Source organism: Urocampus carinirostris, chromosome 18 (assembly GCF_059441175.1).
Source record: "Urocampus carinirostris isolate Australia breed hairy pipefish chromosome 18, RoL_Ucar_1.0, whole genome shotgun sequence".
NCBI classification, from domain to species: Eukaryota; Metazoa; Chordata; class Actinopteri; order Syngnathiformes; family Syngnathidae; genus Urocampus; species Urocampus carinirostris.
In genome coordinates, this window is record NC_142366.1 from 22,944,254 (window position 1) to 22,970,698 (window position 26,445).

General features: G+C 40.8%; 1 protein-coding gene and 1 pseudogene across 1 annotated transcript in view; both read right to left on the minus strand.

The window, feature by feature from the left end:
* Nucleotides 1-26,445, minus strand: part of dok6 (docking protein 6) — a 117,284-nt gene that overhangs the window by 36,764 nt on the left and 54,075 nt on the right. The window contains exons 2-3 of the mRNA XM_088321874.1: nucleotides 13,455-13,562; nucleotides 6,477-6,591 (exon numbers count right to left, since the gene is read on the minus strand). Of these exons, the coding sequence (XP_088178000.1) occupies nucleotides 6,477-6,591; nucleotides 13,455-13,562 (223 nt within the window). The remainder of the gene's footprint in view (nucleotides 1-6,476; nucleotides 6,592-13,454; nucleotides 13,563-26,445) is intronic.
* LOC148348667 (U2 spliceosomal RNA) lies at nucleotides 10,299-10,388 on the minus strand (annotated as a pseudogene).

Consider the following 26,445-nt stretch of genomic DNA (forward strand, 5'->3'; position numbering starts at 1 on the left):
GATTTACTGTACGGAGTTTGTATGTTCTCCCCGTGCTTGCGTGGGTTTCTCCGGGCACTCCGGTTTCCTCCCACATTCCAAAAACATGCATCTCAGGTGAATTGGCCGGTCTAAATTGTCCCTAGGTGTGGATGAGCGAGCGAGTTGTCTGTCCCTGTGTGCCCTGCGACTGGCTGGCAACCGGTTCAGGGTGTCCCCTGCCCACTGCCTGAAGATAGCTGGGATGGGCTCCAGCACCCCCGCGACCCTACTGAGGATAAGCGGTGCAGCTAATTGATGGATATATGAAGCCTTTTCAAATATATGTCTGAATCTACTCATCCCTGCAATGTTCTTTGATAAATTATCTTATTTGATTTAGTCTCCCTGGTTATTTTAGCTGGAAATGCCAATTTCCCTTCCTAATGAGTCAGAACAGACCATGTCCTCCTTGGAGAAGACTTCCAATTGTCTCTTGTGAGCTTCTGGAGGAAGCTACTGATGTATGAAATGAGGCAAATGCACGACTCCGTAATCTCTGCCAGCTCCACAACTCTAAATCCCCCATGGGGGGTCTTGGTAAGAGATGTACAGGGACACATATGGAATAGCAGAAAACGTGGCTTCTGTCATGTTCCTGTGCCTCAACATCAAAGAATATCGCCTTGTTGTGCATCTTCCATTCATTCGTGGAGGACTTTCATATTACGCCTTTCCAGCGGGACATATCGGCGCAGCTTAGCGGGGTGAGCGGATGGTCTGCCGATGCCTGAAGCGCTTCATTCAAAGACACCGGAGAGCGCAACTACTTTTACTCACAGGAGGAAGCTACTTAAAGCCTCCCCCGGTTCACACTCTCTCTTTTGGAGTTACTATGGTGTAGAAGTGCCTGCACTTTTAAGGCCCGAGTGGAAAAGGAGCTAAATAAACAGGCAGCGCTCTGGCTTATATTGTACATGAGAAAAAAACGGCGGTTGGCTAGAGTGTGTAGAAAAGAAGCATATTAAATTGTGTTTATGTTGGCTTAGATAGCGTATTTTACCGATATACAATGTTCCCTTTAAGCTGCGTGTCTGCGCAACTTCGCACTGCCCAGAGCTTTTACGCGCACAAGAAAATCTAGCCAGCTCACAAAAATGAGGGCTTGAAATTGCTAATTAAGAAGCGGATTAAGTCAAAGTTACAGTGCATGAAGGTAAAAATACACGGGTTACCCTGGCGTTGTGTTATAAATGCAGTATTTTGAAGTTAATGTCGAAGTAGAGTAAAGTTAGTAGAGTTTTTCGAGAACCGGCTTCTTCGGCTCGGCGCACTAAAAGGAACCGGCTCTTTCGGGTCCTAAACGGCTCTTCGGGTTGTTTTTGCTTCTTGAAACCCAACCTGACCAAATATTATGTAAAATTATGCACACAATTACTTAAAGGAAGGGGGGAATAGAACAAAAAACAGAAAAATACCAAAATTGAAAAAGTAGTGAAACGCTGAGAAAAAAAGAAACAAAAAGGGAGAGAAAAAAAGATGGAAAATTTCTGAAAAAAAAAGCAGAAAAGAAAGAAACAGGAGAAAAACTAAATAGAGAACAAAAAGAAAAAAGTAACAGCTAGGAAAAAATAAACACAATGAGATTTATTTTAAAGGAATTTTTTAAAAAGTAGAAAAAAACTGGGAAAAAGAAGAAAAAGTTTGTGTTGCATTCAAACAATTTCCAATTATATCAAGTGAATCTTGTTGGCAACATTGTACTTCCACTAAAAAATGTGATTAGGTACAGTTCTGTATCTTACAACCGACTAAATAAGCCCCCAAAAATGTTAGTATTATGCGACAATAGATACCAGGGGAAAAAAAAAAAGGAAATCTTGTGAAAGAATTGTAAAAACAAATGACGTTTGTAGGCCCTGCAACCTTTGCAATCGTACATGAGTCAATTCATTCAAAAGTGAAAAATAATTTTGCATCGCCGGAAACTCAGCAAAATGTCAAGTTTTGGACATGTTTGATAATGAATTATCTTGCCACACTTTGGATTGCTGTTGCTCACTGTTGTTTAAAGCGTTTCTCACCGACTTTGTGTGAACGCTCGAGCCTGTGGAAGATTAGAGGGAACATTGCCTATATATGCTGTTTTTTCTGGACTATAAGGTTCAAAACAGAAATTCCAGAAATTTGACAGTGTGCCTTATAATCCAGTGCGCCTTATATACCACATAATACAGTTCATAAGATTGATAATGCATACAGTAATTATGGTTACCATAAGGTATTCTACTATATCCGTGCAATGGTAATGCTAAAGATTGACCAATCGCTTAAGATCGCTGGCTATAATTGCAACACATCCTACGAAACGGGAATTGAACCCAAGTAGTAATGGTATAGGTGCCAACACTTTACCACTAGAGTGTCATTGGGACAAGTGATACGTTCTAATGCCTCATCATATACTGTATCTCACAATCAAACTATTTTGACTCAGGGTACCAGAAACAGTGGTTCATTCTGATAGGTTAAACAGTCTCTGTACTTCACCAACAATGTTAGACAATGGAAAAACCAAAGACTTTTAACAAAATACTATACAAGCTCTTTTATATACGTATAGACATTAAACCAAGAAGTTATTGACACGCAGAATGAAGTGGAAAGACTGTCTAACATTTTAGAATGAACTATGCAATTGGTGTTTCTGGCATTAGAGCGTGAGAGAGAAAGAAATACAACTACAGTGGAACCTCGTTTTTTGAACGCCTCTCGGTTCGAACAAATCGGAGTCCGACCAAAAATTTCGAGAAATTCTTGCTTCGCTGTTCGGTCAAGAAATCGGAGTTCGAACGCCGGTAATGCGCGAGTGCGTACGCTAGGGTGGCATGCTGAGCGGCGTACGGGTGTAGATATCTCTTTCCGTGACCAATTGTTATCGCAAGCAATATAGGTGTACGAAGTGTTTTTAGCCCCTAGTTATGCCTCCGAAGAAAGTCGGTGCAAGCAGCAAAGTTGCTACAGGTGAAAAAAGAAAAGTAGTGCGTACAACTATTGCATTTAAGAAAGAAATAATAGCCAAATATGAAGGAGGTGTGCGAGTGTCTGATCTTGCTAGGGAATACCCCACTGTCCACCTGCGCCTTCTGCTGACCACCACAAAGGTAAGAAATCCTATTCATAATTCTTTTCTTGATCCTTTTTTTTTATTTTTACACGTTCATGTTAGCGTAATCTTTCGTACGGAAGATTACGATAAAATGAACGTATGATTAGCCTGGGTTAGCATTATGTTTACGTTGAACATTGAGGGTAAACATTTAGGGTGTTGGAACGGATTAAAACGATTTACATTATTTTTAATGGGAAAAATGATTTCGGTGATCGAACAAATCGGTTTTCGAACAGGGTACTGGAACGGAATATGGTCGAGAACCGAGGTTTCACTGTACAGTGTCTTTGTGAAGGGCACCTGGCTTTGGCAGCTCGTTTTTCTCTTGCCCTTCCCTCAGCGTCATCTCCCGGGCCGGATTCAATCCCTTAGCGGGCCGGATCCGACCCGCGGGTCGCCTGTTTGACACCCCTGCTCGAAATGCTTATTTTTCCCTATGGTCAGACATCGAGTCACTTTGATTGCATTTTTTCTGTTTGATTTCGACATCAATACTTACAGCCCGTAAAAAACGGAAAACTAAATAAGCCCCACTCCGTCGGAGCAAAAATGCTTTAAGATTGTGACAAATCAAACGAACCCCCCTCCTCTCTGCAGAAGTGTGTGCTGAATGTGTAAAACCCAGCCAGAAAAATATCAATCGTACGTCTTTCTTATGCCTACAAATCCCTTCGAGTTGGAACCGCAAAAAATATATCCGCTAAAATCCTCCAGTGGCTGGAATCTAGCCCACCTGGTGGTTGATCGGCTTTCTTCTCATGCTGTGACACAAAACTAGCTAGCTTGCAGTAAGTTTGCGAGCTAACAAGCTTTAGGGCTATTTTTTACTGTCCTCCAAGTTGTGTGGTTTATAATAATTACCGTAAATTCCGGACTATAGAGCGCACATGATTATAAGCCGCACCCACCACATTTTAAGGGGATAACCGCTTTTGTACTTACATAAGCCGCATCTGCATATAAGCCGCATGCGCCCACATTAAAACATGTAACACAATCACGAAAATAACCCAGACTCGACTTTGAGTCCCGCGACTGTAACTGAATATGAAGTACACAGTCCAAAATTAACAGCCGGCAAATTGAACACAAAATGATTCCGGTACTTAACATATGACGCAGACCTGCAGAGTCCGGGTCCTGTTGAAAATAATCCAAGGGAAAAAAAAAAAATATTTCCAAAGGTAAGGGTGGGAAAAATATATATCCACTATTGTCCGCTGCATCCACAAACACATCTCACCTTTACCCCACTTCCCATCAGCCCCCGTTGTATTCGCCCCTTCTTTTTGATTCTCCCGTGGAAAACATATCAGAATCAGTCTCTAAAATAAATACATTACAAAAATATACAGTTGCAAATACATATTATACATGGTTACACATATTTACAAAGAAAGACGGTACACCGAGAGAGTTTTCAAAGCTTTAATAATAATATTATAACTCATCCCAAACCGTGTCGGTGAAGGGTATCAAAACGCTACTAAGAACACGCTCGCAACGCAAGGAAACGGGTCTGTTAAAAAAAAATACGGTATATATAAAAAACCCCAATAAACGTGCTCATCTTCCTCCTTATAACTGACATCATTAAAGTCGTCTTCCCCAGTATTGGAAAGAGATTTTTTCATATAGACGTCGTCCTACGCTCCTTTATTCAAAAACACGCTAGCAACACATTCGCATATATTCCACCAGTCTAAATTTAACCTCTTGTACTCTAGCGCCGCTGGCGGCTGTTAGAAAAAAATACATAAATTGGCCACATCACTGAAAAAGCCGCAGGGTTGAACATTTGGGAAAAGGGCAGCGGCTTATAGTCCGGAATTTACGGTAATAAGGGATTTCCAACTCTGCAGATAATCCATATTTTCAAACTAAGGGGCTCAAGTTCTTCCAAGTGAATAATTCGCCATGCAAACAAATGCAATAAATAAAGTAAAACAATATTTTTGGCTTAATTTTTCAGAACAAAAGCCGTTAGTTTGCAGTCTGCACATTTTTATCAAAACATCTAACGCACTTAAGAATACCTGCGAGTAAAATTTACAGGTCTTTTGACAGAGATTATTGATATAAACAGATTACCTTGCTTTTGGAAAATGTTTGGTCAAAATAAATTTAAGAGTAAATGTCTTTGGACTAATCTTCTAGCAAGGTATGTTGTAAAAAGTAAAACATGGCCTTTTGTAAAATTATCACATCTATACAAGATGCCCAATTAAAAAAAAATACACATGTACATGCAACATTAAGTGTAATAACACACAAAAAAATAAAGTCAAGTCATGTTTATTTGCATAGCAAGGAGTCTCAAGGGGCCACAGAGACCACAGATTATTGCATACTACAGACTATTATTACACCATCCTCTGATCTAAAACCTACATGAGGGTAAGGAAAAACTCAAAAACCTCAAGTCCCATTTGTATAGCCCTTAATCTGTGCAGCCCCTTTGAGACTCCTTGTGATTAAGGGCTATACAAATAGAACTTGACTTGAGGTGCCCCCCCAAAGCTCCTGGGTTTTAAGCAATTTACTTGTCCAAAACCATGCTTAAATTAATAATTTAACATTTTTTTGTAAATACTGCAAGGTCAGTTCAAATGCAGTTCAGACCCTGCAGCTTGTGCAACGATGCGGCCAATTAATGCAAGTTTTCTAACGGCCACCAGGGTGCGCCAGAGCAATAAAGGAAAGAGTGAGACAGTCTGATTTGTTTGCTACGCAAGTGAAAAAGTCGGAATTCCGACTATAGTCGGAAAAATCACATCCCTGAGGTTTTAGATCAGGGGATGGTGTCATAATAGTCTGTGGTTTGCAATAATGTGTGGTCTGTGAGACTCCTTGTGATTAAGGGCTCTACAAATAAACATGACTTGACTTGATGCTGGATAAAAACTAATGCCTTTTCTTGTGTCGTCTGTATATCTAGTGGTCTAGTGGATAGGATGGGGTGCGACCCACTGCGTTCCGGATTCGATTCCCGTTGCACCCAATTTTATGCAATCATCACTGATCAATCAATGCACAAATACGGTATTTTTAATAATTTTTGTGCAACCCTGGGCCTTACTGTATATAAATACATTGTGAGCCTTACAGTTCAGAAAATACGGTAATAATGCATTGAATATTCCTCTTTCTTGAATTTAAAACGGATTGTGCATTGGGGTTTTTATTATTACCAATTCTCATACCCAAATATCATGATTTATTATGGATGATGTGACCAAGCATACTGTTTAACAATAAGCCTTAAGGCACATAGTCAAAACTGTCAAAGAGATATTGTAAGATAAGCAACACAAAGGTTTTTGTAAATCAAAGAAAGGAGCCTCACCTGATTCGCAAGCAAACGTCTTTGATGTGTCGTCACAGAAGATGATGGCCACGGCGTGCTTCTTGCTCTCTCTCGGCATCCTGCTGACGTTCTTGATATTATGGAGCTCAGTGATCTAAGGAGGACACAATTGGCGGCGGCACATTAACTCGGCTGAGCGCAGTCGTCAGCGGCAACTACGCCTAATTGAGCTTTTTGCATCGCTCCGTTGAGAGCGCAAATGTAGTTTAGGAACTTTCGGACATTAAGAGCTTTTGGACTCCGCGCCATACATGTCCCAAAAATACCAGCCCGACCCGACCTAGGACCACGGGTATTAAACCCCGAACCCGACCAATGAACTTGGTCTGCAGGACAGAGCCTGAAGCAAACCCAAAATTTCACATTTTATTTGCCAAGACTCGGGAGAAGGAGAGGTGGATTATGATAACAAATTAAAGCCTGTCTTTAGTAAGAAAATATAAGTTACACAGTACTGTGTCTGAACTTACATCTCTTATATTTTGGTCTCTGCAGAGGTTACATAACCGATAATTTTCCGTCATTGATGGATTGTTTTAAGAGATGACAGTTGAAGAGGATCTACAGAGCAGAAAGGAAGGAGACCAAGAGGAAGGCTGCGATTGAAGTGGATGGACGGTGTCATGAGTACACGGGTGGAAAGAGGTCTAAATCTAGAACTCTTGTTGGTGATAGGAATGAGTGGAGAGGTGTTGTGAATGGATAGTGGGATGTTTGGACGCGTTCTAAGGGATGGGCAGGGCACCCGTATGATGCGGCAGGGGTAAACCAGTGAAAGCTGTCGGGCCCTGCTGTTGAACAGAAGAGTGTGTTCTGTCACCCTGACCCGAGTGACATAGTTGCTTTATTGTGTCCAATTTCATCTGGAGGGACGAAAGCATGACCAACTTAGGTGCCGAGGTGCTTCACTTGTTTGGGTGTTTAGGCATTTGGGTTGGCCATAGTCAAATTTTTGGTGTTTTTTTGCTACTTTTTACCCCTTTTCATTTTTTTGTTTTTGTTTTTTGTTTATATGTTTGTCTTGCTGTCGGTCACCTGTTTCGAGGGATAGTACCAGGCTAGATAGATTGATAGATTACATTTTTAAGCTTTTTACTTCCCCTAATACTAAAAATCGGTATAGTCGATCGTTCGTTGAGAGGACAAATTTAAGGCCGTTTGTCATTTTGTCGGGTTGAAACTTTGGCCATTAACCACAGCAGCAGTACGTCGAGAATCTAGCGCAGCACGTTAAGAGAGAGACTGAAAGAGAGATAAAGAAGAACAATGACAGCAAATGTAATTTTTTCCTACCATCAAATCGTTTTGGTATACACTTTTATTTATTTATCAAATATTTGGCAGGAGAGAAGCCCGACGAACCCATACATAATGATTGACATTTTAGGCCCGACCCGGGCCGAAATTCATGTCGGGCTTGTACTCGGTTTTAAGACCTTCCCTCTTACGTGCCAACGCTATTTCGCGAACAGGATGCTTTTACACCTTTGTAGATAATAAAGAGTGAAATCAAATGCGTCTAAATCTCTTAAGTCAGAGATCGATGTAGAACTGAGGAAAAAAATATCGCATTTAATTGACTATCAGCAGTGTTTACCGGGTATTTCGTCTGACACGGCTCTGCCTTGATGATAAAGCCCGTTTCATTACAGTAGTCCATTGCGTGTTTACTGCAGGACGACTGCCAAAGAGATGAATTAGCTCGGCTGCCATGAAAAGATGAAAGATTAAAAGCCTGGACTGTATAACACAGGCAAGATATGCAGACCTCATATCTTTTATCTAATGATATAAAGGATACATTAAGCGGTAATTCGAGTAATAGAGAGATTACGGGAGGATAATAAAAGTGTGAAAGGATGCGATAGGGGTTGTTCTTATCAAGATGGTAGCAAAATATTTTATGCGCGTGTGGATGCGATGTGTGTGTCCTCAGGTAAGCAAACACAAAGTCACATCAACAGAAGGAATTTCTGAACCGTGAATTTAAGCAGCCTTCCACTCGTGTGTTTGTTGCAGTATATGAAAGGAAAATATTTGGTTGCCTTCCCAGCCTCGGGCGATAAAAAAATGGGATCATTGGAGATGAGTCCCATTTCAAATCCAAGGAAAATGTTGACTTTAATCGTATATTAGCACCGATATGCTCTTCTTGGAACACATATTCCTGTTTTTCGGTTTCAAAATTGCAGTGGTGGGCCGTCTGGGCCAGCAAGGCCTTCCCTACTGGCCTTAAAAATAAAACCTCAGAATCAAGTGCTGTTAACTATATTTTTCCCATCAATACTCAAAATGATCTGTCAGCTTAAATCCATTGCTTTTCCCCTGTGCTGGCCCTGCGGCATAAAATAAGTGTCGATAAATGTAAACTAGGCTTAAAGCGTATTTCCTCAAAAGTGTGTATTTCTAACCAGATGGTATCATGTTTCTCTGTTTCAAATATTGGTACCGCCCAAAGGGGCGTTTCTTTCTTTGTCTTTGTTCTACTTAAATAAAATACAGTTTGAGGGGGGGAGGGCGCCAGAGTAAAGGAGCGCGGCCAGGGAGACGAGCGCGGGTGAATTCCTACTTTCCTGGTCCATTCCCCTCTCCAAATGCCAGTTGTAAAAAAGTTGAATGCCTGGTGTATCTTTTAGCGTTAGCAAACTTTTAAAATAGCTCTCCCACATGTAGGAGGTCAATTTGGACCCCACAATAAAGCTGTTGCATTAGCCAAGATTTTGAGTTGGCGGAGCCAGGGCCTTTTAGCTGGCCTAGGGAAACGTCAGCGTTTTCACAAACTACGATTGGCTTAGGGGTTGTAATTCACCGAAGTGATAGTGCCAACCACGGTTTGAAGAGGACGAGCTGCACACCCATATATTATGTTGATTTATTAGCATTTTTTGTCAAATAAATAAAATAAATAGATTTTGTCGCAGACTTACTCTCAAAGCAATTTTCAAGATTGACTAGCAAGCTAGCAAGCCTTTTGCAACTAGTTAAGGGTTTTGTCCACCACTTTCAACCCACAAACTACAAATGGTACCCCTGGCTCACAGGCTCCCAATAATCCTGCAAATTATATTGCTCGGAGTGTTTTTCAACACAGATCGACAAGGAGTTTGGAGCAACACCAGATTTGCAAACGTGATTTGCCTAACCAAGGCAGCGACGAGACACCAAAGCACTACTGGACACTTACAAGCAATGATGCCCTCCAAAACCTAAACCAGAGTGGATTTACAGCTATGCCAGCAAGTTTGCAGAGAAACGGAGCTCTACAGCAAAAAGGTAAAGAAAAAGTGGGAAATATTATATAAAAAAAGACTTATATTTATTCATTTTTTTAAAAAGTTGGCAGGAACTTTCACTTTGAGGACAACGCTGAAAGCACTGAATCCAAAAACAATCAAACTATGTGGAGCTTCTTTCTCTCAATTCTTAGAGAGAACACAGATTTACCGTTAATTCCGGACTATAGAGCGCACCTGATTATAAGCCGCACCCACCACATTTTAAGAGGAAAACCGATTTTGTACATCCACAAGCCGCACCTGTACATAAGCCGCATGCGCCCACATTTAAACATGTAACACAAACACAAAATTAACCCAAACCCGACTTCAAGTCCCGCGATTGAAACTAAATGGGGTTTGGGGTTTTTAAGGGTTATTGTTCTATCTTCGTTATTCATTATCCATTATCCGTTATCGGTCAGTTCATAATACGCTACAAAGCCTAGGAGCCGGGACACTTACTCTCAGCCAAAAGGCCAAGCTAAGGTCCTAGCCCTAAAGCCTTGCTGCGATCATTGCGAATGCACCGTTCCCGGAGCTTCTGCAATACTGGGCCGATGCGTGGAGTGGACAGAGCAAGCTCCTATTCCATCTCCGGATTTCAAAAATCAAAGATCATGGCTACTACACAGAGTGGTGTCACCGGGATGTCACTCTGCGCTCAGCCAAAACCTATAGAAATGATCCCTAAGAGTATAAGCGATTGAAACTAAATGTCCTTCATTAAAGTCCACAGTCCAAAAATCACAGCCGGCAAAATGAACGGAAAATGATACCGGTACTTAAGGTTTGATGCAGACCTGCAGAGTCCGGGTCCCGTTGAAAGTAATCCAAGGAAAAAAGTGTATATTTCCAAAGGGTGGGAAAAATATATCAGATAAACACATCTACTCACGCAACTCCTTTTTCTTTAACCAACTTTTTACCCCCTCTTCTTTCCTTGTTTGTCCCTCACCTTTAGCGGTCCCCACTTAAACTCGGCACCCCGCGTTTGTTCCGCCCCTTATTTTTCATTCACCCGTGCAAAACATATCAGAATAAGTGTCTAAAATAAATACAAATAAATACATTACAAAAATATACAGTTGCAAAAACATATTGTACATGGGTTACACATATTTACAAAGAAAGACGGTACACCGAGAGAGTTTTTAAAGCTTTAATAATAATGATATAGCTTTGACAGGGCAGTTAATGGTAGCAACACTCGAGCGCCGCTAGCGGCCGTTAGAAAAATGACATAAATTGGCCGCATCACTGAATAAGCCGCAGGGTTGAAAGTTAGGGAAGAAAGTAGCGGCTTATAGTCCGGAATTTACGCTACTCTAACCACTCGCCCACTAATTAGTGAGGAAAGGATGATGGAATCGGTATACAAATAACAAACATGTTCGGTGAGTAAAATTTGGTTCTACAGGTAGTTCGAAATGATATATAACGCAGCTCTAGCTGCATTAAATGTTTTATAGCCATTAAAAAGTTACAGAGGGCTGGATTGATTCAGTCGTAGCACCACCAAAGGCCTAGGGGTGTTTTAATGGAGAGGCCCCCAAAAAAAACCTTCTTTCGGAAGGCAAACTATATTTTGGATTTGTGCTACTCTGCATGCCGACTTTGGCAAATTGAAGGAGAGGGAGCGTAAAAGAAAGTGTCGAGCGTGTAAACCAGCCACCAGCCCTCAGACAAGACCTAGCTTGATCTTTGCGGAGGATGCATTACCAAGCGCGCTGGCGCATACGCGTACCCATCGCTCACTTCGGCACCGTCTATATGAGAAACCCCCTGTTGGGGGTGTTTGCGTAACCGCACGGGACAGCCCAAGTGACACTATGATGCAGTGACCAGACAGTGGCTTCAATCAGTGCACGGAGGCAAAAGGAAGATCAATGTGGTTGTCGTCTCTAGTCTATCGTGCCTTCTGAGGACAGTAGAAAATGTCAGACTGTAGAAGCTGTCTTGCTGATTGCCATCTTTTCAGGACTGTTAGTCGCATCTTATACTGTGGAGCGGGGATCCCCAACCTTTTTCAATCGGAGAGCTACTTTTTGTAATTTATTAGATCAAAATGCACCCAGTTTGATATGTATTTCTAAAAAACGCATTATGTTATTACTACGTAGTTACTATGCTACGACCGGGTTAGTGGAAGTAGGATGAAATTGACTAAGTCAACCACTAATTTTACCAGTGTCTGAAACTCGTGACAAAGAATTACCGGACACCAGGCCATAAAGTTGCCTGCCCCATTTTTCACAACTTGAAACGCAATAAGACAGCTAATTGTAAAAAAAAAAAAAAAAAAACATTGTCGCAAAGTATTAAGGATTGGTAATCAGAATATATAACATAACATTTTGAAATTACATTTATTACGAATCTACCTGGGGCAGCACGGCGGCGCAGTGGTTAGCGTGTGTGCGGCACAGTTCTGAGGTCGTGGGGACCTCCTGCGTGGGTTTAAATCCAGCTACTGGCCTTACTGTGCGGAGTTTGTATGTTCTCCCCGTGCTTGCGTGGGTTTCCTCCGGGCACTCCGGTTTCCTCCCACATTCCAAAAACATGCATTTCAGGTGAATTGGCCAGTCCAAATTGTCCCTAGGTGGGAGTGAGTTGTATGTCCCCGTGTGCCCTGCGATTGGCTGGCAACCAGTCCAGGGTGTCCGCTGCCCACTGCCCGGATATGGCTGGGATGGGCTCCAAGATTTCCATCTGCTGCAGGGACGTCGAACTTTTGTACTAGCGTGTGAAGTCATCCACTCCCCTGTTGCCAGGGTTGGGTAGGGTTACTTTAACTTGATTACTTTCAATTACTTTTGGATTACTCCAATACCAAATATGCTAATAAAAGACAAAAGAAACTAAATATGAATAAAATTAGTAAATTTTGTGCAGGCTTGGGGAGTAACGGAATACATGGAACGGCGAAAATGATGTCGGCAAGCTGTTTGGATTTATTTTCATTTTGTTTCCGTCACATTTTATATTAGTTTTTCCAGAGATCAAAGCGATCACAGAGATCAAAGCCAGGAGAGAAAGCTTACCACGTGTTGTGAGTCATAATTTTATTCATATTTAGTTTCTTTTGTCTTTTATTAGCATATCGGTATTGGAGTAATCCAAAAGTAATTGAAAGTAATCAAGTTAAAGTAACCCTACCCAACCCTGCCTGTTGCTAACTACAACACAGCACCCCGAGGCCATCCTGTTAATCTGTTAATAAACGACAAAAGGATACTGCTGGAAGTGTGAATTTTCCTACGGGCATGAATAAAGTATCTATCCATCTATCTATATATCTATCTTCTGGCTTCTGTCATCATTGCAGTCTCTGTCATATACTGCAAGTGCCTGTACGTGCATTTCAAATTTTAAGACCTTGGGGGGAATGTAGTCTATGTACGCCATCAATCATGCGATTGACATCACACTCAGAACTTTGATAACTGTGCGAGACACTTCAAGAGACGAGTTTTCTAGACACCGAACTTTCGAATTAGATGTCCTTCATTACAAGGTGTCGCTAAATACAATCAAGCAGCCCTTTGATTAGCTACTATTAGTTTTTTTACGATTCTTACGCCAAACAGTAAAAGCGAAATATCAACCAGTGGCCACAGACTGCAAAAAAATGAGTACATTTTGGGCTCATTTGTGTGTGTGAGTGGGAGTTTTCTTTTACCTTGTGGAAACTCCTAAAATAGGCGGCCTTCTCATCAGGATACTTTTCCAATCGCCGTGGTCCTTTACTGGATGCCTTTTTGAATACCAGCCAACATCTTCGGAAGATCTGCCAACACAGGGAGGTTCTAATTAACTACCTGAAATAATGCCAACACGTTCTGCTTTTATCAGATAGATACTCTAAAAAAGAAAGATGGGTGAAATGGTGTGCAAAGCTTTTTTTAGTAGCAGAGTGGAAAATCTATTTCGCTCAAGTGGCAGAACGCTACCAATAGACCGCTTGGATGTCATACAGAACTTCAGCTTCGATGCATTCAAAGTAATATTTTCACCTAGAAGTCCTTGGACAAACAATACCAAATCAGAATCATGAATTTCTTCTGCTTATCATCCCATCTATAAAAAAATCACATTAAGGGAAGGGACTTTTAAATTTTACATCCATGAATCATGACCATGTGAACAATTCATGTTCTACAGTATTCAATGTAATATTATCCCATAATATTATAATTACTTAAAAAAACAGAACAGAAGAACAGTATTCAATAGTACCGTATTTTCCGCGCTGTAAGGCGCACCTAAAAGCCTTTATTTTCTTCAAAAACTGACCATGCGCCTTATAATACAGTGCGCCTTATATATGGATCAATATTAAGTCGCAAAGTCTCGCAACTAAGGCAAGCAGCCGCCGACTAGATTTTCCCCCGAAGGCAAAGTCGTCCGCGGTGTATGCTGGGATTTATATACCGGCGTTTCATTTCCTAACCAATGTGTCAATCATCATTTGAATCAGTCACTATTGGCTAAAGTTATTCGGAGGGGGCAGATCCTTTTTATCATTTACAGGCTCGTATAGGCTAAAGAGGCGAAACGAAGCCTGCAATTGGCCGAAAAAGATGAATGTGAATCACACGTTGGGTTGCACTACGGCATAGAGAAAACATGTTTTACTATTTTGTATTTGTAAATATTTTACTCTCCTGGATTTACTACACTCACGGTTGTAAGAAGACCATGGTTACGTATCATTATTGAACGTGATGGCTGCAAGAGAACTTAGGTGAGCTATGCGGCTTTATATTTTCCAGGTATCTTGTTTTAGAACGATCTTGATGTTTCTGTGATGAGTCTATTTTTAAACTAAATTCAATTCAAAGTGTTTATTGTCATATGCACAGTAAAGAACCCCGTTTCCCTGCACGGTAAAATTCTTACTTCGCTGTCCACACAGTTGCCAGCAAAAAATACAATGGAAACTAAGAAATGTTTGGCATTTCTTGAATCCCAAGACTTTAACCTTCCGAATGATATTTGGAACAATGCATTTGAGTAATTGGTGACATCGTACAGACACTGTTTCCATACATGTCTGAGACACGTATTTGCTTCTTTGCAAGCTTTCGGAATGTTAAGGGGGTAATAAATTTGACTGAACTATCTGACTGTTTTGTCGGCGTTCCCATTGTAGCGCCTTATAATCCGGTGCGCCTTATGTATGGAAAATATAGGACCAAAAACTATTTTTTTCAGGGGTGCGCCCTATAACCCTGTCCGCCTTATAGTGCGGTAAATACGGTACATTATTTTCTTCACAATTTTAAGTCCTAAAAAAAAAATCAACAAAATGTATAATGCCTTTAACTAAGTGTTACCATGATCTAAATTGTGTGAAAAGAAGAGACAAAGGCAGTAGTTAAGTCAATTGCGTGGAACTGATTGCTTATTCACGTATGGAAACATATGAGGCATAACGACAGTCTCAACTAGTTTGTATTTGATAACGGGCGGCAAATGATGGAGGTAGTACAGTCTACCGCATATTTGTTTGAAATTAATATTGTGCATCAAAAATGATGGACAGTCATCCCTTGTTTTTTGCAGGGGCCACGTTCTAAAAAGGTGCCGCGACAGTCAAATTGTGTTTATTCATAAAAAGGCAAACATAAAAGTTCTGTACCTAATAATTTTTTTGTTTGTTTTTTTACGTTTTACGAATAACTTCTGCAGTGTTAAATAATAATTTTAAAATCATCTTTCGATTTCAGGACACTATGTTTTTACGTAAGATGATACTTTGTCGCCATCATATGGGCATCGTGGAAGACTGCATTTAATTTCACGAGGCAGTGGCTGGCAACACAAAAAAACAATGCCTTGAGCCGCAAGACAAGGAAAGCCTTATATATGCGTTATCGGGACAGAAACAAATATTCCTGTCCCTCTATATTTATTGGAAAAGATTAAGAATGTGTCCCAGTTTTTGTTCCTATAGAAACCATATATTTTCCATTATCAAACATTTTTGAAAAAGCACTCGAAAGTCACTAGGAAGCGCAGGAAAACCGCATCTTCCCATGCCTTTTGTCAGTCCAGAGCATTTTACTAATATAACAAGCTTTGAGAAAAACTTAATTCACGCACAGGCAGACACAGGCAGAAAAAAGGTGACCGTTTAGCCAATCAGAATGCAGAACACAAAGCACAATGAAAATCTGCGAAGTATCGAAACCGCGATGCTGCAAGAGATTGCTGTATATGAAAAGAAAATACAAATAAATATTTTTGAGTAATTAAAAAAATGTCTTAATGTTTCTCTCTTTCGATTGGCACAGTTTGCCCAATGGCCATGTTTGGAAAGCAGACTACAATTAACAGCTTTCTCTAAATGGAACCCGTGCAAAAAGCTGATAGAGATCCAACAAAGCACTCAAGCGAGCGAGTGGCAAATGGGGTCCACGGTAGTTTTCTATGTTTAAGAGCATGATCCTTCTGTTTCCTGGTGGAGACCGCTGCTATCACTCTGCCAGATGTATGATTGCCTCTGGCCAGGCCACTGAGTTGGGAAACCATAGACGCACAATTAATTTGTTTACTCTGCTGCATGACTTCATAAAAGGCCTGCTGAGTTCTACTTGGCGCTTTAATAGTAATTGACTGGAGAGGATCCCTGAGTCCTTATCTGTCTGCTTTGATGGGCCTCCATTCCAGTTAAGTGTTGCCCAGGCCCATTATCAACAGCAAACAGCAGAAAAACACTGCGCTCAACACTCCGCAATGCACTGTGGATTAGTCCCGGTAACGCTTTAAAGACACCAGGAAACCAAAAAACATTTAAAATCGGAATTCCAACTGAACTTATACAGCAGATGCAAAGCAAAGGCCCACGGGCTACACAGGCCCCGATAAGGTTTTTTCTCGGGCCCGGTGATGGTCTTTATTCATTATTGTATCGAACACCAGGAATCGTGTATTTCACTGTCGTTAATTCACCTTGTGCTTTATTTATTGTAGTTTATTGTATAATAAAAATTTGCCATGTTTTTCTTTGAAGTGATTTTTGCCCAATTTTGCTTAAATATAAAATGTAGACTTCTGATTGAGGCCTGCTTTCTTCATTTAATGTTCGTGTAATCGGAAGTTTTATTCTATCTATCCACCCTGGTCATATCCCTCAAGAGGGGTGACCGACAGCAAGACAAACACATACAAAAATAAAGTAAATTAAAAAAAAGGGAAAAATTTGCAAAAAACACACCCAAAAATGTTTGGACCATGGCCAACCAAACACCCAGACAAGTTAGGCACCTCGGCACCCAAGTTGGTCATGCTTTCGTCCCTTCAGATGAAACGGGACACAAGAAAGCGGCCATGACACTCGGGTCAGGGTGACACAACACACTTTTCTGTTCAACAGCAGGGTCCGACAGCTTTCACTGGTTTACCCCTGCCGCATCATACGGGTGCCCTGCCCATCCCTTAGAACGCGTCTAAACATCCCACTATCATTTTACAACACCTCTCCACTCATTCCTATTCCTAGCTCTAGCTTCCACTAGATTTAGACCTCTTTCCTGCAGTGCACTCATAACACCATCCGTCCACGTCAATCGCGGCCTTCCTCTTGGTCTCCTTCCTTTTACTTCTGCTCTGTAGACCCTCTTCAACGTTCGCTCCTCATCCATCATCTCCATGTGTCCAAACCAACCGAGTACTCTCTTATCCACACGCTTGCTCAGTTCCACTACTGCCCCAGTTCTGTCTCTCACCATTTCATTTCTCAATCCATCCATTCTTGTTACTCCTAACATACTCCTCAAACACTTCACCTCAAAAACATTTAATTTCCTTCACAGGAGTTTTATTCCAAGGAAATTTGTCTTTTGTACATGTTCAAAATTAATGATCACTGACAGAGCCATGAGAGGATATTGCTATATTTATCCGATCATATTGGATTATTCTTGTAAGTTTTTCAAAGATTTCATTTAGGTTCAATAAACCAGCAATTCTCATCTGGTCTTTCTTAGGGACCCAGCATCCTATCCATGTAACTAGCCGTGAACCCAAAGTTTTTTCTGTAGTGGGAAATGGCGGGTGTCACCACCATTTGTAAGGCATTATTATAAGAGTTTAAATGACCTTCAGTTATCTTTTTCCTTTGTTATAATATTTATATTATTTTGCCAAGGCCAAGGCCTGCAACCCACTGAAATCAGTTCTGCAACCAGTGTTCCCTTTAAGCTGCGCGCGTGCGCAATTGCGCACTGCTCGCACATTCTCAGTGCACAAGAAAATCTAGCCAGCGCACAAAAATGAGGGCTCAAAATTACTAATTAAGAAGCGACTTAAGTCAAAGTTACAGTGCATGAAGGTAAAAATACACGGGTTACCCTGACGTTGTGTCCTAAATGCGGTATTTTGAAGTCGAACGAAGTTGAGTAAGGTTAGTAGAGTATGTCGAGAACCGGCTTCTTCAGCTCGGCTCACTAAAAAGGAACAGGCTCTTTCGGGTCCTAAACGGCTCTTCAGGTTATTTTTGCTTCTTTAATCCCAACATGACCAAATATTAAGTAAAATTATGCACAAAGTGACTTAAAGGAAGGGGGGAATAGAACAAAAAAGGAAAAAAAAAAAAAATGAAAAGTAGTGAAAAGCTGGAAAAAGAAGAAAAAAAAAAAAAACATAAGGAAGAGAAAAAAGAAGGAAAAATTTAGAAAAAAGACAGAAAAAAAGAAAAGATAGAAATTTAGGAAAAAAGTAAATAGAGAACAAAAAGAAAAAAGTAACAGCTCGGAAAAAATAAACACAATGAGATTTTTTTTTTAAAAGGAGTTGAAAAAAAAGTTGAAAAAAAACACCGAAAAAAGTATAAAACGTTTGTGTTGCATTCAAATAATTTCCAATTATATCAAGTGAATCTTGTTGCCAACATTGTACTTCCACTAAAAAATGTGATTAAGTACAGTTCTGTATCTTACAACCGACTCAATAAGCCCCCCAAAATGTTAATATTATGCGACAAAATATATCAGGAAATAAAAAGAAATGGATATCTTGTGAAAGAATTGTAAGAACAAACGACGTTTGTAGGCCGTACAACATTTGCAATAGTACGCGAGTTAATTCATTCAAAAGAGAAAAATAATTTTGCATTGCCGGAAACTCAGCAAAATGTAACTTATGTCAAGTTTTGGACATGTTTGATAATGAATTATCTTGCCACACTTGGGATTATGGTTGCTCACTGTTGTTTCAAGCGTTGCTCACCGACTTTGTGTGAACGCTCATCCCCGTAAGGAAAATTACAGGGAACATTGTCTGCAACCCACTAGTTGAGAAACACTGCCCTAGATCATATGCGTCAACATAACCATTTTCAAAATTCGATCAGTCCGGCCGTTGGGTTGTTGTTGTTATTTTTTTGCTTTTTTGGGGCGGCCCTCGCATTCATTTGACTTTCACACCACTGTGATTCAGTGTCAAAAAAAGATCAGCTTCAGGAGAAGCCCAAGACAAATATCCATACAGACAATGAAAAAATAAGACATGCGTGCTTTAAAAGCACTAACTGCAGTTCCACCTCATGGGAGCCCTAATCGCAGGAGCCCTGCATGTCACACAAAGTAATTCACCACAGTGGTGCTGAGATTAAGTAATTACACCGGCACAAAAGGAATCTCAATAGAATAGCTTGTGCATAATATGAACTAGAGGGTATGAATGGAGGCGGTTTAAATTCATCTGTTCTACATTCGTCAATGCTTTGTCAAGTCAGACCTTCTCTTGGACGAATGGTGGTGTGGCTCTTGCAGTGAATGTAATTACAGAGATGTGAATGAGGCTCTGCTGGTTAGATGTGACTCATTTCAGACCAGGACGTTGTAGGTCACACAGTGAGGCTCTGAATTTACAAGCTACAGAACACGCTTACACAAAACACTAAAAATAAATGATAAAAAGAACAGTGATGCTCAAAATAAAATGAGCCCGGTCTATAATTTGGAGCACTGCTCTGCAGCTCCACCTCCACTCCCCTTGTATAACCGAGAGCTTCATCAGCCAAAACAGAAAAGGCTTAGCTCCCTTCTCACAGAAAGCTGAGAACCCACAACTTTTGACAAACAAAATATGGTGGCTCTGAAGATATTCAGACAATGTCCGTATTGTCTCTGGGACTAAACCAAGATTTGATGTCGTTTGTATGAATAGAATAGATCAGAAGCTAACTACCAACTTTGAAAGAACAGCCCACATCATTTCTAAGACCCACAAAGCAAAAAGTAGAGCAACAGTAGATTAGACCATTTGAATTGAATTCATTGAATTCGTTTGAAAGTTACTTCGTTACCCTACCACGAAAAGTCAACCCAAACAATTTCTATACAATATTTGTACCTTTTCAAAGCACAAGCGGCTGCCTTTTCCAGCAGCTGCCCTGTTATCTCTCTCTTTTTGTGACTTATTGTTTTATTGTCTGCTCCTATTTAAGGTGTTTTTCTTCCCGTTTTGACAACTACACTATGGATTACTTCTATCCTATGGACATGGGTTTTAGCGCACAAAAATGCGTCTATTCAAGGAATCAACTCCTTGCCCTGAAGAATTCCCGTGCCGGCGTGATGAAGGGGCCTATCGTGGAAGAAGAGCCGGAGCTAGCTAAGCGGCTAGCGGCGTTATAAGTCTTCGGTACCATCCGTAATCATGGTAAATGCGAACTCACGACCAAATAAGATCATCGAGTGCTGGTGGAAAACATCGAAGCGCACAGGGAGCGCAGTTGCTGTGTTTTGCGGAAACGTGGCTCACGTTTAGCATTCCAGACGCTAACGTGTAGCCACCCGGAGCTATCCGGCTTCAACGCCGCTATACAGAGACACGAAAGCCGGGGGGAATCGGAGAGGAGGCGGACTTGCTAACACGAGGCGGTGTATCCCTGGATTTTCACAAAGAAAAGATTTCCATCTGCCGCACGGATGTCGAACTTTTGGACTAGCGTGACGTCATCCACTCCGCTACAAGCACCCCTAGGGCATCATGTTAATCTGTTAATAAACAACGGGGTAGACTGCTGGAAGTGTGAATTTCCCTTCGGGGATGAATAAGGTATCTATCTATCTATCTATCTTTCTAACATACTACATTTTACATGGGCTTGTCCTCTTATATCATTCTGATTACATTGACCCTATGTCCCTGCTTGAGCTTTTGCTCAGAAAATGCTGGTCTATTAGTGAGTGATTCTAAGAGCCAAGAAGAAACATTCTCCATTCACACCCCTTTTGCTCTGCGCTCTAAAATAGTCTCTGGAACCTGTGTGGGACGGTATAAAACGCTACTGAAGACACACTTATATATGAGCATCAATGAGAATTGTTGTTATTAGAATAGTCAAGTCAAGTCATGTTTATTTGTGACGCCCTTTATCACAAGGAGTCTCAAAGGGTTGCACAGACCATAGCTCATTCAACAGACTACAGACGATTATAACACAGTCCCCTGATTGAAAACCTACATGAGGGCAAGGAAAAACTCAAAAACCTCAACATGAGGAAAATAAAGAAACCTTGAAAAGGGACTGCACATAAGGTAATTCCCCTTCCAAGATGACCAGGCTGCAATGGATGTTGCAATAACAAATAATACACTTAATAAAGACGTTGAAGAGAAAAAGGACACAAGACTATCAGAATAAATAATACATCTTTCTGAGTTTCAATGTTGCTGCTTTTACTTGTTTATAAAGGAGGAGAGGGCTTAAGCCCTTTCTTTCTTTGGGGGATTACCACATGTGAGGTCCTTTCTCAAGGTTTCTCTTTTCTCCTCACGCTGAGGTTTTTGAGTTGTTCCTTGCCCGCATGCTGGTTTAAGATCAGGTAATTGGGTAATTTTGTAATTGTAATCCTGTGCAGTCCTTTGAGACATTTTTGTGATTAAGGGCTATATAAATAAATGTGACTTGACTTGAGAGAGAGAGAGAGAGAGACAGATAAAAAAAAAGAGTGTGAGGAAGAGAAAAAGTGAGAAAGAGCGAAAGAGAGAGGAATGGAAAAAGGGACTGAGGGAAAGAGAGCAAAACAAGAAAAAGAGATCGAGAAAGAGAAAAAGTATGAACCATATATGGCTCGTGAGCCATGGTTTACCGACCCTTAATCTGGAAATCTGCTGCACCGGTAAAGATTTTGGGTAGGAATCTGTCCATTGGACATCCGGTTATCAATGTTGATGTTTTGTCCGTTGATGCCCCTTCTCAAAGTTTCTTAATTTTCCTCGTTCCGAGGCTTTTGAGTATCTCCTTCCCCTCATAGGTTTCAGATAAAGTGATGCTGTTATGGTTGTCTATGCATCCCTCTGAGACTTTTTGTGATTAAGGGCTAGACAAACAAACATGAATTGACTACCGTAAATTCCAGACTATAAGCCGCTACTTTTTTCCCAAACTTTCAACCCTGCGGCTTATTCAGTGAAGTGGCCAATTTATGGAATTTTTCTAACGGCCACCAGCGACGCCGGAGTATAAAAGGTAAAATTAAGACCAGTAGAGTATGTGCGCCAAGGAAGACTGCAACCTCTGAGATTAAGCACACAATGTCTGTATAGTTAAAATACGTTTCGATAATGAGGAAGACGCCCTTGATGGCGATAGTTACAAGGAGGAAGTTGAGGACGACCTTCCGTAAATTTCACAATTACGGGATATTTTTTTTTTAACAGGCACGTTTGATACATTGCGAGCGTGATCCTACTAGCGTTTTGGTACCTTTCAAAGGCACGGTTTGGGATGAAAGTTATATTATTATTATTATTAAAGCTATGAAAACTCTCTCGTTGTACCGTCTTTCTTCGTAAATATGTGTAACCATGTATAATATGTATTTGCAACTGTATATTTTTGTAATGTATTTATTTTAGAGATTTAGTCTGTTATGTGTTCTACGGACGAATCAAAAAGAAGGGGCAGAGCAAACGCGGGCTGATGGGAATTGGGGTAAAGCTGAGTTACCGGTAGATCTGTCTGTTGTCGCAGCGGACAATAGTGGATATATAGTTTTCCCACCCTTAACTTTGGAAATATACATTTTGTTTCCTTGGATTACTTTCAACGGGACCCGGACTTTACAAGTCTGCATCATACTTTAATTACGGGTATCGTTATCCATCTATGACGCCAAATGTGATCCTAGAATTGTGTACTATCTGTGAAGTTACAGTCGTGGGATTTATAGCCTGGTCTGGGTTAAGCTTGAGATTGTGTCACAAGTATCAATGCGAGCGCACGCGGCTTACACATGGGTGCGGCTTGTGTAAGTGCAAAAGTGGCAAATCACCTAAAAACTGGTGGGTGCGGCTTATAATCAGGTGCGCTCTATAGTCCGGAATTTACGGTAGTTTGGTCATGTGACATTTCTAAATTAAACAATCCCATATCTGCAATTTGTTGTCAAAGTAATCTTGAGTTCCGGTATTTGAGTTTTGAATCAGACCACCAACCAAATCTGAATGAATTCAGCTCTGAGCAATCGGAGTTTCCCTAAGTCAAGTAGGTGCTTATTTTGAGGCGAGATAAAACGAGACTTATTTGGCTGTCACGCTCCCAACAAATGAATATTAACTCTGAAACTTTCCCTATCCCTTTCATCTTCTTAGTAGACCCTGGTACCCAAATCTGATTCATGGGTAAGTGGAGCCTTGTCATTAAAATTCTCACAAACTCCCTTGGTCAAAACAAAACTGCCAGTGAAATAACATATTGATGGCGACATTAGCAATGTGACCCAGTAGATGAGATGATAATTTCAGTGGACGGCTAAAAATCAGTAGGTCATAATCAGCAGGTCATAACGATCAAAAATAATGAGCAGATTTACATTCTGAGCAATGGGATGTACCCACACAACAGTGGAATACAAATTGGGTCATTAAAATTTAACACTTCATTATCACAATCTCAGACTGATTTATTAAAGAAATATTTTTCAACACTCGGGCTTAATGAGATTCCCTGTGTTGGGCTCGCAAGGTAAAAAGAGGGACAGATTTGGTAAGTTGAAAATGTGTGAAGGCCGACTATTCAGCCTGGCATTCTTTAAACAGTCTTTAATAAATTCACCCTAGGGACTTGGTAGCTCGCCTTTGTAGCCTTTTCATTTGACTTGCAGGGTCCTGTGAAAAAGTGCTGTGCCGTTAAAACAGCTTCCAGTTGCTTCACCTTTTCATAGCGTTTTTTTACCAGTTTGTCTTTGTTTCACTAAAGGCTAACACCTCAACCTTCCAATCTCCTCTTTCTTCCACTCAGTCGCTTTACTTCCACATCCTCTCATTGAGTGACCCTATAACTAGGTTTTGCTAGACCTTTCGGTCCCCCGTCCCCCTTTCTTTGCCTTGCTGTCTCTTAGGGAGTAAAGATAGAGAGGAGAGGATCCCCAGTCCCCACGCTACCTCCACTTTAGTCGCCTCTTACGACACGCAGTGGACCACGGTGGGAGAATTCTCACACCTCCCTGGGGGAGGGCCCCTAACCACAGGATTGAAGTCTAAATATAATGGAAGCTAGAGCTCTTGTTGGTGATAGGAATGAGTGGAGAGGTGTTGTAAAAGGATAGTGGGATTTTAAGATGCGTTCTAAGGGATGGGCAGGGCACCTGTATGATGTGGCAGGGGTAAACCAGTGAAAGCTGTCGGGCCCTGCTGTTGAACAGAAGAGTGTGTTGTGACATGGCCGCTTTCTTGTGTCCCATTTCATCTGGAGGGACGAAAGAATGACCAACTCGGGTGCCGAGGTGCTTAACTTGCTTGGGTGCATTTTGGTTGGCCATGGTCCGCAAAATTTGGGGTGTGTTTTTGCTACTTTTTCCCTTTTTTATTTTATTTTTTTGTAAGTGGTTGTCTTGCTGTTGGTCACCCCTCTCGAGGGATATGACCAGGGTAGATGGATAGATAGATAGATAGCTTTTTGTAGTCAGTATGCTTCATCTGGCAGTTCCTCTAAATATTGTATTCCTTTAAAACAGCCACAGTCTTCTTGGCAAATTAGGCGTATGATGTTGTTTCGAAATTCTGTGAAAAAAGTACTCCAATTTCCACTTGTACTGGAAGCGGCGGCCCTCACAGTCAACGTTCCTTTTTTTGTTAAGTCGCCATGTCGGAAATGGGGTGGGCTAAAATGATCATTAAAGCAAAGGGTAAAGTGGCCAAAGGGCTACTCATCTGGAGAAATGGTAAATTTTATTTTTGTACAAATTTATTTTATACTACAGTCAACATTAATGGCGGGCCACATATTTATTTTATGACATTGGCCGCGGGCCAGTAAAAATTTAATGACGGCCCGTAACTGGACCCATGCTGGACTTTGGACATGCTTGCCATACTCAATTGATGTTTTAGGGCACATTGAGTTATCTAAAAAAAATCATTGATTTAAACAACTTTTTGGTCAACTTTTTAATTCTAATTCAAATCAGGGGAAACGAATAAGTACGGTCCATTTTATTTCACAAAAATAATGAATTTAAACAAATTAGATATAGACAGACAGACAGATACATTATTAATACTTGTTGGAATATTTATTCATACGTTATTCTATTTTAGTATTTTTAACCCCATGATTAAGTCAGTGTATGTGTTTGCAGTGTAAACAGGACATGAGGAATGAACTATTGATTGCTTTTGTTTTAAGTCTCTCACGTCCTGATAAAGAGGAATAATCAGCATGAGTCAACGACCCTTGTACCCTCAGACTAAAATCACATGTTGCTGTATGAACAAAAGAACTGGTCTCAACTGATTTTGTCACTCCCCCTCCCTTTAGCAGAAGAGACCTTATGTAAACTAGGGCGTTCCGAACACAATAAAAAAGCAAGGAGAAGGAGACTTTTTCAGAGTGTCTAGTAGACTGCAATAGGCAGACTATGGTCATCTCTCCTTGCAAGTAAGAAAGTAATATTCACGTTCTCTGTGTTTTCTTTGAGTGCAGGTTTTTATTACAAGTGTTGGGGTTAACCTGACATACCCGTAGGGAAATTCACACTTCCAGCAGTATCCTCAAATCAAAATCCTTAAAATCAAAAATTAGGATGGCATATGAAAGATTGGAGATAATTCAAAACCTTGCCGTGTATGTATAAAAATGGAGCCATTTTGCAGCACCGAGGTGCATCTGTGGACAATTCTTCACTGTTGCAAAAAAAAACAACATCAGCACGCCAAGCTTGCCAGCGTGTAAAATGGGTGAAAGTAGCAAGCTGTAGAGATCATTTCAAGGGCAATCTTTTGAGTTTTAGGGCAGGTCTGTCTGAAGCGAGGCAAACACTTCAGGGGGTATTCTGCAAAGTAGGCCGGGCTTGCAAAAACAAGGTTGAGCTGACGGGAAAAATAAGCACCTCAAAAAAAGGAGAAAAGTACATTTTTATCGTCAAAAATACAAGCTGTGGATTTGTCACTCAGGCTAGGTAATGAGTGTTCCAAAATCTCTTTCATACGTTCAAAAGTATTCCAAATAAGCTTTAAAGAGTTCATTCATTTTATAATTAAAGATGGATCTGCTAGTATCAATACCAATAACTATCACAGAGCCTCCTTTTAAGGTATCAGTACAGTGGAACCTCGGTTTTCGAAGGCCTCTCAGTTCGAACAAATCGGAGTCCGACCAAAAATTTCGAGAAATTCTTGCTTCGCTGTTCGGTCAAAAATTCGGAGTTCGAAAT